This window comes from Lactuca saligna, chromosome 1 (assembly GCF_052625555.1).
Source record: "Lactuca saligna cultivar CGN05327 chromosome 1, ASM5262555v1, whole genome shotgun sequence".
Lineage (NCBI taxonomy): Eukaryota > Viridiplantae > Streptophyta > Magnoliopsida > Asterales > Asteraceae > Lactuca > Lactuca saligna.
Window position 1 is genome coordinate 75789636 of NC_136417.1, and position 13162 is coordinate 75802797.

The 13162-nt window shown below is 33.5% G+C and overlaps 1 protein-coding gene across 2 annotated transcripts; it reads left to right on the forward strand.

Moving 5' to 3' along the window:
- Window positions 1-4599: 4599 nt before the first annotated feature.
- On the forward strand, window positions 4600-7861 carry LOC144999633 (serine/threonine-protein kinase SAPK7-like). Of its 2 annotated transcripts, XM_078958760.1 has the most exons (9): window positions 4600-4787; window positions 5628-5702; window positions 5813-5914; window positions 6062-6115; window positions 6284-6376; window positions 6680-6772; window positions 6940-7044; window positions 7291-7389; window positions 7472-7861. In XM_078958760.1, the coding sequence occupies exons 1-9, from the start codon at window positions 4668-4670 to the stop codon at window positions 7811-7813; spliced, it is 1083 nt and encodes a 360-aa protein (XP_078814886.1). In that variant the 5' UTR covers window positions 4600-4667; the 3' UTR covers window positions 7814-7861. The 2 variants fall into 2 exon arrangements, with proteins under 2 accessions (XP_078814886.1, XP_078814893.1); XM_078958767.1 differs by lacking the exon at window positions 6680-6772.
- Window positions 7862-13162: the final 5301 nt, after the last annotated feature.

Here is a 13162-nt window from a genome sequence, read left to right on the forward strand (position 1 = left end):
GATTCTGATTCTTGGCCATTTAGTCTTAAGGACATGAAATCCAGACTATGTTATTTTCGCCCATAAAGCTTAGTAAGGTATAAAGATTAAATAAAACTTTGGTTGGAGTATTGGGTTACACCGTTTCGGGTCTTCCTCACATTGAGAGTCTGTGATATGTGGAAGGAAACAGGATGGTTGCCAAGGTATCAATGATCGAAGCCCTATTGATGTAAAGTCTGATCGTACCTTTATTTAGTTACAAAAGTACATATTTTGTGTTTGTTCTTAATTTTCTTTTCTTTTGCTTCATTTTGTTTCTCAGGTGCATTTGAACATATTTTCATGGCATTGCATTGCATGCATTCATTCTTAACCTTTAGGATCCTTCATCCCCTTTTCGTTCTAAGTTTTTCTTTTTGCCATCTAGAAATCGTCCTGTTGTCCGGTTCTTGTTCTTTCTTGAGGACAAGAAAGGTCTAAGCTTGGGGAGATTTGTTAGGTGCTATTTGTGCACCTTTTTGCACACCTTTTAGTCCCATTTTATGCATATATTTAGCAAAATTGTTCTTCCTTTTCCTTGCATTTTATCATATTCATTTTAGTCTCTAGAACAACCTTATTTGCACACTTTTATATCTTTTTCAGGTAAACCGAAGGTTGGAACGCGCTTTGGGAAGTGTCGGGAAGCATTGGTGGAGATTTCGGGACGATCCGGCGAAGAACTAAAAAGTTGGAAAAATCAAATTTGGAATTGGAGTCAGAGAGGTACACGGGGCGTGTTGAATTTACACTAAAAAGTGGGCACGGGGCGTGTTTGACCAAAATGGGAGCTGTTGACCATGCTGAACACGACCCGTGTCAGTTTAGTGCAAACCAACACGGGGCGTGTTGCTGAACACGACCCGTGTCAGTTTAGCCTATTTTAACACGGGCCGTGTTCGACCCAGAAACCAACTTTTGGCAGTTTTTCCTATCTTTCATATTACGGGTTAAGGGTCATTTTTTAGAGAAGAAGAACATAACAGAGCACCATTGAAGGAGGATTTTCAAAGGTTTTTGCAAGGGTTTGATTAGCAATCATTTGGAAACATTATTTCTAGTATTTGTAAGTTGTAATTGCACTTTAATTCCATCTTTTATTCTTGTGATCTTGTTCTAGCCATGTGTGGCTAGAACCCTAATTTCTCCAATTTCATGTTTTGACTTCTTGGTAGTGACTTCATTCATATGACATGATGTTTGTTCTTAATTTCTATTTAATGAATTTGATTTTGCTTCAATCGAATGTTTGATTCTAATTATGATTCTTATTGGCCATTTGAATTAGGGTTAGGTCATTCAAGTTATCTCTTTTACAAAATCCGTAATTGTTTTGTGAAATTGAATAAGTACCAAGCATTAAATTGATCTCTATTGAATGAATTTAGTGTAAATTTTATTCATACACTTTTACACTCCCGAGCTTATGAGGAGTATTGGGTGTTGTTGGGAACATTCACATAAAGCTTCATGCAATCTTATAATCTAATCCTAAGAGCTTGTTTAGATTAGGTTAATAAGGTTAGGATTAATCAAAGAGCTTGTTTTGGTTAATTAATATGGTGAATGGGAAGTGTTAGAGCTTATTAGCACTTTCAAGTACCAACTTAGATAGAATTGAACGAATATTGTGTCATCTTGGAGTCACATTGCTAAATTATCATACATGGGGTTGGAGTCCTCACAAATTCTGAACTTAATTCACGCACTTAATTGACTGCTTATGTTTTTAATTATTTGTTTAATCATTACATTCTAAAACCCCCTCTCTTTTTACTATTGGTGACTATAGTACCTTGTGCAAAGAGGTATAGACTAATTGTCCTGTGTCTCTGTGGATCGACCCTGCTTACCTTGTACTACCTTTTTAGTGCAATATAGTGGGATTATTTTGGAGTATATCGTACCCCTTTATTTGTTGGGTTTGACACACCTAACAACCCTTTACATATTTAGTGATCTTTTCACTTAAACATTAATGTACAAACTATATGTTGACAATGATAGTTACATTTGGGAAAATTATACACGTTTAGAGTAAACAAACATACAAAACAGTTACGCCTTGGTAGAAGGCTACTTTTAATAGAAAATATAGGTTTTTCTAAGAGATTCAAACTTTTACAAACACTTACAAACATTCACATACTTATATCACAAATGTTTACAAACTCGTGTTTATAACCATGTTCAAATGTTTTGACACAAACACCGACACTAAAATACTTATGAACTCACCAGCTTAATGCTTATAAACTCTTTCAAAATAACTTGTATTCTCAAGTCGTCATTAGACAGGTACCGAGGCCAGCTTTTGAGAAGATGGAGCGCATTCAAGACTCATCTTATTATTTTGATTTACTTTTTGGTGTCTATAACTGTACGGAACACACTTGTATTAAAATTATATATTTAATGCAATGGATGATATTGTTTGCTTATTTACTGTTATACTGTGTTGTGATACTTTACATGACGTCCTCCGCCCCAGAACGTTTCCGCCGTTCTTGGTTTTGGGGTGTGACATGCTCTAACAACGAACCACCAAGAACCGGTGCTCCGTTCTTCTTTCTCCCCACAACCATATCAGACAATATCGAAGACCTTCATTTTTTATCTATCTTGCCCTCTCTCGATCAACAAATATTTGCTTCAATTTATATATCTTTAGAGTAACTTACATTTTGGTCCTTGCGGTTCGCTGATCTTTTGGTACTTATTTCCATTGATATGTATTTCGAGGTTGTGATGATATTGTTCTGCATCTAACTTCACCGAGGATCGGTTTTTTGGTGAACGGTTATTCTGTTTGTCTGGTTCAATCTTGCAGAACCGAGCCTATTAGATAACCAAATTTACACCGTTTTTTACAGATAATATCATAATTTTGTAATGTAAAAAACTACACACAGATAAGATGGGGCAATTTCAGAGGGGGGAGGTGGTTTTCGATGCGTTCTTTTCGTCTCATGACCCTAGCAGCCGTTACCCAACGGCATAGCAAATTTTTTCGAGATTCTTGCCGGGGAGTTACAGATCCATAGGTCGAAGAGGTATAGTACCTGGGTGAGGGGTTTCTTGGAGCTCACAGGAACGACATCAGTGGTCTCTAGGGAATGGCGACGATGGTTTGAAGGGGACGTCGACCGCCTCTCTTAATCATGTAATTGCTCCGTCGCTCTTGTCCTCTCTCTCGGTATTACATATGTACAGTTACATAGACTTGTGACTTGGTCTAGTTACATTGGTGGAGAGGAGATGTGGTCGGAGTCGCCGGAGATGCACTAAAGACAGAGACACATCGAAGAAGAAATATGGGAGAGAGAGAAGACGATGTTCTTAGGGACTAAGGGTTGGCCTATATATTTTATTAGATAAATGCAATAAATATTTATTTTTATAATAAACAAATTAATAAATAAATAAATATAGAATAAATCAAGAAATAAATGAATAAGGGCAAAATTGTCTTTTTTATGCTGAGAGGGATGAAGCCTGCAACTTTTAACCAAATAATGGACGGTCTGAGTTAATTTTTGAAATTAGGGACGGAACATACTTTTTGGCACATGGACCAAGGACGATTCGTGTAATTTACTCAAAACATAAATAATAATAAAACATTATAATTTATACTTTAATATTTTAACACATTATATTATTAAATTAAATATATATTAACGTTAAATGAATTAGCGGGTTTAAAACATGTTGATAATTTTTACCAAACCCAAGTTATTTAAATAAATAAGTTAGGTATGTTGACCCATTTCACATAAATGGGTTGAAAATCTCAACCCAATCTGTTAATTTTGGGTTGAATCGATTTTTACCAGCTCTACATATTCCTGATAATCTGTATCAACTGGTTAAATGGGTTGAAAATCTCAAACTAACCTGTTAATTTTGGGTTGAGTCGATTTTTACCGGCTCTACATATTCCGGATGATCCGTGTCAATTGGTGGTAAGTACTCTCTACAAATGCGATGATCATAATTACAGCATCTAACAAACTATGTATTTTCATTTAATGTAGCTAATATATGTTATTTATTGTGCATTTTTTATTTTTGAAGTTTTTATTCTTCAATTTTAATCTTACATACTTTTGTTTTTTTACATATAATACTTGAAAAAAATATATAAAAATTATTTTTCAAATGTCTTTTTATTAATATAAGTTTCCTCAAGTATGGAATGGACGAAGTAATATTACCGAACTCGAGTTACATATACTGATCGAATGATAAATTATATTATATTATATGCATCAACTTATCTATAATCATCCGATCAAAAAAAACTTATCTATATTCATCGAGAAAGTTCACCACCAAAAAAGTTCTTTCTTTTGAACGTTGCAAGTAAAAATTAAATCAAATCTTCAGTTAACTAAAGACAATTATTTAATATTTTAATTGTTTGGAGTCATGGGAGTTCGTGAAAGTGCACGTGACTTCCCATGTCGATCGACCTTACGTATCCAAGTCTCCTTCCCACGTGTTTTTCTATCCCATATCTTCACTGTATATACACACACATTTTTTTTTTCTACGCATTCCACATACGTACACATCTGTGTATATATACACAAAGTATCGGAGGTAAGTTCTCACTTTCAGTCACAAACTCGCTCATCAGCTCAATGGACAAGTACGAGGTAGTGAAGGATCTTGGAGCTGGGAATTTTGCGGTCGCACGGCTCATGAGACATAAAGAAACCAAAGATCTCGTTGCCATGAAATACATCGAGCGTGGTAAAAAGGTATACACATCTTAGTTTTGTATGTACATGCTTATAGTTTTTTCTTAATTTCTATATAGGATAGAGATAAAATGAGAATCTAATAACTTTTTGTGCAGATAATATTTTACTCGCAACTTGAAGATGGAAACTTTTTTTAAAAAAAAAATAAAATAAATTAAGATATGTGCATATAACATATACACATTCAATATTCTTTTATTTTTGTTCTTATAAATCTGTCTAAATGATAATATGTGTTGTATTAATATATTAAAATATAATTATATAAACATTAAATATTACATATGTGACTATTTAATTGGATAAAAAAATTTATAAGAACAAAAAATAAAAATATATTTAATTTCTCATATGCATTTGATATCTATCTATTTTTGTTTCATATCTATTTTGTTTGAAACATTATGTTAATTAAATGTTATGATTCAAACCTATCATCGGGAAAAAAGTTAGTTTCTCTCAATTTCTTAGGTTCTAGTGAAGTTCACAATTTCAATATATATAATCTTCAGGAATGAGTTTATTTATTTATTTTAATATATATCACTTATTAGATCTCATAGTTAATATCATATCACTTATTAATCTATCATTTTTTTATTTCAAAATTTAAATTTTTCATTCTAATTATATTAAATTAAAATAAAATAAATGTAAATTATAATGTGATATAATTTCACATATTTATTTAAAATGATAATAATTTTATATAACTAAAATACCTCTTAATCAATAATTTATTTAAAATAAATAATTAATAATTTTAATTTTTTATTATGAAAGTTTAAGTTTTTTAACCATATATAAACTAGTGTTTATATAAATTGATGAATGTAGATTGATGAAAATGTGGCAAGAGAGATCATAAACCATAGATCACTTCGTCATCCTAATATTATCCGGTTTAAGGAGGTAAATATATACGTATACATGAATTACTACTTAGTATTAGCAACTTTATTTTTTAAATAGAGATAAGTTTGGTTATGTAACTTAATATAATATATATGTATGTCGATAAGGTCATACTCACACCAACACATCTAGCAATAGTGATGGAATATGCTGCTGGTGGAGGGCTCTTTGATCGTATCTGCACTGCAGGCCGATTCAGTGAAAATGAGGTACGTAATATATATTTATATTTTGTGGAATTTCAATTTCTATCGTTAAAATATATGAAAACAAATTTTAATTACCAATTAATAGAAACATGTATGCAGTATGTATGTATAATGATTATTAATTTATATATGTTGTAAAATTGATAGGCAAGGTATTTCTTCCAACAATTGGTATCTGGTGTCTCCTTCTGCCATTCCATGGTAAAAATCATATTCTACTATCTTAAAACTATTACAAGATATTAGTTTTTTTTTTTAAATAAAACATTAAAAAATTAACTTGAATTATATCTTACAGTAAAATTTATCGTACGTAGTATATATGTTGATCATTTCCAACCTAAAGAAGTTGAGATATATATATGCCAGCAAATATGTCATCGAGATTTGAAGTTGGAAAATACGCTTTTAGATGGAAGTCGAGTACCTCGGCTGAAAATATGCGACTTCGGATATTCCAAGGTTATAATCTAGTTTTTCTTTAAATCTGTCCCCAATCTGTTTACATTTATCTAATACATATTTAAACGTAAGGAGATCAATATTCATGAATGAGATCCCTCAAGTCAATATTTCTTGTTGTGAAGGATATCGTTGGTGGCTTTTATCCTTATAGTCGATCAAATCATTATTACACATTTTATTGATGTATTAAAAATCGGGAATATTCGATAATATATATAACATAATTTTCCTCTCATGTAGTCATATAAAAATTCAAAATGTCAATAGGCAGTTTTTTTTTTTTTTGTTGTTTCTTTATAGTCGTTACTTCTTCATTCGATTCCCAAGTCAACTGTTGGAACCCCAGCTTACGTTGCCCCAGAGGTTCTTTTTCGTCGAGAGTATGATGGCAAGGTAGAAACTGTAATATCTTTACTTTTTGCATCTTTGAACTGAAGTCAAACGTATATTCACATAGAGAAGCCGGTTTCTATAGATACATATAGCTCACATTATATTCAGTTTGTTAAATATATGCAAAAGTAGTAATATCTTTTCAATTATCTTGATATATTTTCTAGTTGGCAGATTTATGGTCATGTGGAGTGACACTATACGTTATGCTGGTGGGAACATACCCTTTTGAAGATCCAGCCGACCCCAAAAACTTCAGAAAAACCATTAGTGTAAGTGTTTAGTTTCATTCAATTTTGATGAGAACCACATCAGTTCGAGTCTCATATTTTTAATTAACAAAAAGGTTAAAAAATAAACAGAAAAAGTAGCTATAAAGGAAACAAATCAAATGAATCAACAGTTACCTAAATGAATTTAATGGTTTACAACGCTCTAGCAAATTAAATTACTCATTTAAACGTATTACTTGACTTGTTCGTGTTATCTTAATAATCTGCTCTTTAATTGTCATGCAGCGTATTATGGGAATTCAATACAAGATTCCAGACTATGTTTACATATCTCAAGAATGTAAACAACTTCTCTCACGCATATTCGTGGCAAATCCTTCGCGGGTATGAATCCGTTTATTTTGAAAATCAAATAAATCATGTTGTAACTTTGTGATGACCTTCTTATTGCATTATGATAAAATAGAGGATTACAATTAAAGAAATCAAGAATCATCCATGGTTTCTAAAGAATTTACCAAGGGAGCTCATGGAATCCGCTCAAACCAATTATTATCATCGAGACAACCCAAGTTTTTCCCTTCAGAGCGTGGATGAGATAATGAAGATTCTGGCGGAGGCTAGAAACCCTCCACCATTTTCGAAATTGGTAGAGAATGTTGGTTTGGGAGTAGAGGAAGATGATGAAAAACAGGAAGATATTAAAGAAGTACAAAAAGAAGATGAATATGAAAAGAGGGCAAAAGAGGTTCATGCTAGCTGTGAATTTACAGGATGTTTGGGAAAGCTTAAAAAAAGAGTTTTTTAATTATTATCGGTATCAATTATTATAAGTTAAAAATGGTTGTTGGATAAAGACATTTCTAAAAACAATTTATAGTGGTTCCACACCCGGGATAAGTCATTTGATAAGTTACTCTTTTACTAACTTATCAAAAGCTTCCAAACACCTTTGGATCGCTTTCACCTAAATAGCAACAAATAGCAACAGGTTCATTAAAAAAACATCACCTCCACTTTATGAGAAGAGCAATTTTAAAAGCTTTTAAACACTACAAAAATATTAACCATTAGCGGCGATATAAGTCGTCGCAATTGATCATCTCTGTGGTCGCTAATAGTATTAGCGACGCCACGTCGTCGCTAATGCGTCGCTGCAATTAGCTCGTAGCTAATAGCCCCATGTCGTCTCTAATAATTGTCGTCCCTAACACACCACTGTCGTCTCAAATAATGTCGTCCCTATTTAATATTCCGGCAACCGGTAGGATTTTTCCGGCAATACTAGCCGGAGGTCCACGTCGTCACAATTGACAGTAGTCGTCTCTAAAGGCGTCGTTGCTAATTATTATTATTTTTTTTGAGAAAAACTTATTTTTTATAATATTAATTTATATATATTATAAAATACCGTTTTGATAAAAATACATATATAAATACATACCACATTATATGAAAACATCAAAAATACCATATTCCATAAACTAGTTTCCAAACAAAAATCAAACATACCATATCTAATAAATCTCAAACAAACGTTTAATATATATCATACATAAACTATTTTCCAAATCAAAAATAACATCCTCCATATCATAAAACAAGAAATACTAGTTGTCTTCGTCTTCCCCACCGACCTCCCATCATTGTTTTCCTCATTGACTTGGTTTTTAAACGAGCGAATAATGTCTCCAATGGCCGTCACAAATGTCGGGTTTTGAAGAAAAGCATTCACATCAACATCCTACAATTAAGTCACAAACAAATAAGTTATGAACAATTCAACAAACTATCAAACTATCAAAGAATCAAATCAATTAAGTCTATAACAATTTAAGAAACTACCGAGCTACCAAAAATTACTACAAATACATTAAGTTCTTAACAATATAACAAAGCAACCAAATTTTTTAAGAATTTAACAAGTACCTCTGTTGGTTGCGATGCTTGTGACTGTAACTACCATAGGGATGAAACACTTGTACCCGCAGCTGAAGAAGCTTTAGGCCCAATGCCTCTCACATGCCCCCTTCGAGTACCCAACACCTTCTCAAATATTGCGATCCAATCAATGGTGTTTGGATCACCACCAGAGTCGGCTATGTGATGAGTCTGTAGGGCAACCTCAGCAACTAAGGCATTCTGTATTTCACAAAGATTGTTAATATACGTTAAAACTAACAAAAAAATTCAACAATCTACTTCATTTTTAAGTAATAATAACTTACATATTGCTCTTTAACCAATGGATCAACAAATTCTTCTCTTTTATTTACATACGCATGATGAAATACTTCAAGTCTATTCAAATTCTGTTTAACATTACAAAATATATTATATTTGAATAAACATTAAAAAAATATGTTATAACTGAATAAACATTATTGTAACTTACTTTCTTGAAACAAGCACTACCGTAGCTGCACGTCCCACCACGATTCTTCACTACTTGCTTCTTCCGGCATTCTTTGTTTCCAGCGGATCATTTTTGATGTTTTTTTGTTAAGAAATGGTCAATAGAAGCATTCCAACATTGCATACCCCTAGCGGCTTGAGCCCTTGTTGCCTCCACATTCCCTGCAAAATCATCAAAACGGTTTTTTGCAATATTTTTGCGGCCTCTATACCGCGCACATATCTGATTGTTCAGTGATACCCAATAAGTTGAAGCCATGTGATGATTTGTAATCGTGTCAAAATCAAACCATCTTTACAAAAAAAATAGAGAAATTAAAAATAAATCAAAATTAAAATATTAAATATATAACTTTATAAATAATTTACCGAAAGATACTGCAACACTCCAACCCTTTCGGCTTCAGAAACCGATGTCCCGCTACATATAGCTCCCAACATCCCGAGTAAAACATTCATATACCTCCTCAATCGGCATGTTAGTATTTAAGTCAAATACTATCTTAAGGGGCCGTTAACCGTTAGCTTTATAGAGTTTGTACATTTTTTTATTTACCGTCATGCCTCTTCGTTTCGGAGGCACCACTGCATAAAAAAAATATTAGTCAGAATAATTTTTTATATACATACAATGTGAAATACAATGAATTAGAATAAATTATAATTACCATCTGGTGATCACCAAAACCCCCACCGAACGGATGTGGTGGCTCATCACCACCGTCGCCTCCATGACCCATCACAGCAGCCATGAGATGGAGCAATGCAATCCAAAAAAATGACATCCTGAAAAATTATAACACAATATGAATATATATATATATATATATATATATATATATATATATATATATATATATATATATATATATATATATAATATGACTACAACAAATACAAACCTTATTTTACTAATTAAATGTAAAAAGATTTTTTTTAATCATTCTCGCCCCCAGACACTTCAGTGTCTGCTGATACATCACTATCATAATCAGAATCTTCCTCATCATAATCAGTCTCGCAATCAGACACATTATTGATGATACTCGTTGGTGGGTCAACTTCAATATCATCTTCAACCAATTGAGAATTTTGAAAGTACTGGCTAAAGTTAATTGAGAGAATGAAATTAGAAGAAGCATTACTAAGAACGACATCGGTTGAATCATTGTCGACATTTTCAATGGGATCATGATCAACATCATTCATAGGTAGATCCCAAATTCTTCTATGATTAACATTTTCAACAACCCACCGTTGGGTGTCATTTTCGTCACTTGGAGAAGGTTCTTAGATGTAAAATACTTGCTTGGCCTGCGTAGCAAATATGAGTTGATCTTCGCTGCGCAATTTGCGTTGTGGGTCGATACTGGTGAAATTGTTATCAGATTTAACTCCTGCAGTATCGAACCACTTGCAACGAAAAAGTACGGTGGAATATTTATGAGGATAATGCAACTCGATAATCTCTTCTAGCTGACCATAATATTTCTGCTTATGCTCTCCCTTAGTTAGAACCCCCGAGTTTTGTATTGATCGTTGGGCGTCACGCATAAGTACCATATACCTAACACCATTCACTATGAAAGCGGTGTAAGTAAAGGCATGCGCATGCACACCGATTGAAAGAGCCGATAACTCCTTATTAAACTCTGGATATTTTTGTTTTTGCATATCATAGACCTTATGAAGGAACCATTTAGGAAAATCGATTTTTTTCATCACTTTCAGGATGTAATGATTTGAATTCACTACATTGATGAAAATATATATATATATATATATATATATATATATATATATATATATATATATATATATATATATATATATATATATACTTTCTGACTTCCTCACAATTATCAAGCACAAACCAATGTAGATGTTTTCTCTCCTCTAGAATGAGATTTTTCATTTTCCTTCTGCTAGTCGATCGACACTTAGACTGAAACACCCATAACTTTGTTTCTTCTATGATAACATCCTCATTTCTTTCAAGGCGATTGAATCGAGTCTCAACATCTTCAAGGTACATCGAACAAAATTATAATGCCTCTTCAGCGACATAGCCCTCAGCTATAGAGCCTTCCGGCCTCGCCTTGTTTCTGATATAGTTTTTTAGTTTTTTCATATACCTTTCAAAGGGATACATCCATCTCATACATACTGGGCCTCCAGAAATTGCTTCATCTGGTAAATGCAAAACTAAATGAACCATAATGTCAAAAAAACGCAGGAGGATAGATGACTTCTAATTTGCACAATATTTTAATAACGGCTGGTTTCGCTTCTTTCATATCCTTCACCGACAATGTTCTTGAGCAAAGTTGCTTAAAAAACATACAAAGCTCTATTATTGGTGTATAAACACCTTTCCCCAAAAGACCTTTAACTTCAATGGGTAACAAACGTTGCATAAGAATGTGATAATCATGAGATTTCAACCCAATAATGTTAGTATTGGTTTCATTGACTTTCTTACCGATGTTAGATCCAAACCCATCTGGCAGTTTCACATTTCTTATAAACATACAAAAACGAATGCGGTCAGGTTTCATGAACGAGTAAGGTGGATGGGGTTTATGGAACTTCTTTCCATTCTTTTTCAACCATAGATTTTTCCGAATGTTCAGTTTTGCAAGTCCGCCCGAGCATTTGATATGTCTTTAGACTTATCATTCATCAGAGAAGTACCCACAAGACTCTCACCCACATTTTTTTCAACATGCATAAGATTGAAGTTGTGCTTCAGCTCCAGAGAAGACCAATACTCAAGTTCAAAGAATATGCTATTTTTGGACCAATTTAACTCAAAATCCTCACGATCTCTCTTAATACCAGCTCGTTCAGCGGCTACTTTACCCGGTGGACGAAACAATAGACGAGCGTGTTGTGCTTGTATTTCTTCCTCACTAAACTTTATTGGAGGACCTCTTGTATCATGTTTGCCATTATAGTCCAAACTTTTTCTCCATGGATGGTCAGCATCTAAGAACTAGCGATGACCAATATATACGACTTTATTTGATACTCAGTATGACGGGGTGTCTTCATTGCAAGTCGGACAAGCTTTGTACCCTTGTCCGATCCAACCGGATAAACTACTACGAGCGGGAAAGTCGTTTATTGTCCATAACAACATCGCTTTCATATTGAAGAATGTATTTGTCGCTGCATCTTTAGTACGTACTCCAAAACTCCATAACTGCTTCAACTCATCCACCAACGGCCTAAGGAACACATCCAAGTCCTTCCCGGGTGATTTGGGGCCGGGAATCAACAAGGTCAACATGAAAGATGACTCTTTCATGCATAGCCATGGTGGAAGATTGTAAGTGGTGAGTATGACAGGCCACGTGCTGTGAGGATTACACATGTTACCAGACGGATTAAAACCATCAGTAGCAAGCCCTAAGCGTATGTTTCGGGGTTCCCTCGAGAATTCAGGATACTTCATATCAAATTTTTTCTATGAAGTACCATCAACAGGATGAATCATCGTACCATCTTTGGATTGTCCGCTACTATGCCAAATCATATCTTTAGTTGTGTGTCTTGAATAGTACAAACGTTGTAGTTTGGGGGTCACGGGAAAGTATCGTAAAACCTTATGAGCCACCTTCTTACCCTTTGTATTTTCATCAACCCACCGACTCTCATTACAAACTGGACATTTTGCAACAACGCGTGTTCTTTCCAAAAAAGAAAGCAGTCATTTTTACATACGTGTATTGACTCATAA

What these genes read in the sequence shown, in the direction of transcription:
- LOC144999633 (XM_078958760.1), top strand. Translation starts at nt 4,668, where the DNA reads ATGGACAAGTACGAGGTAGTGAAGGATCTTGGAGCTGGGAATTTTGCG. An exon ending in GCGACTTCGGATATTCCAAG is followed by an intron (nt 6,377 to 6,679) that starts GTTATAATCTAG and finishes GTTTCTTTATAG; the next exon opens with TCGTTACTTCTTCATTCGAT. An exon ending in GTCGAGAGTATGATGGCAAG is followed by an intron (nt 6,773 to 6,939) that starts GTAGAAACTGTA and finishes TATATTTTCTAG; the next exon opens with TTGGCAGATTTATGGTCATG.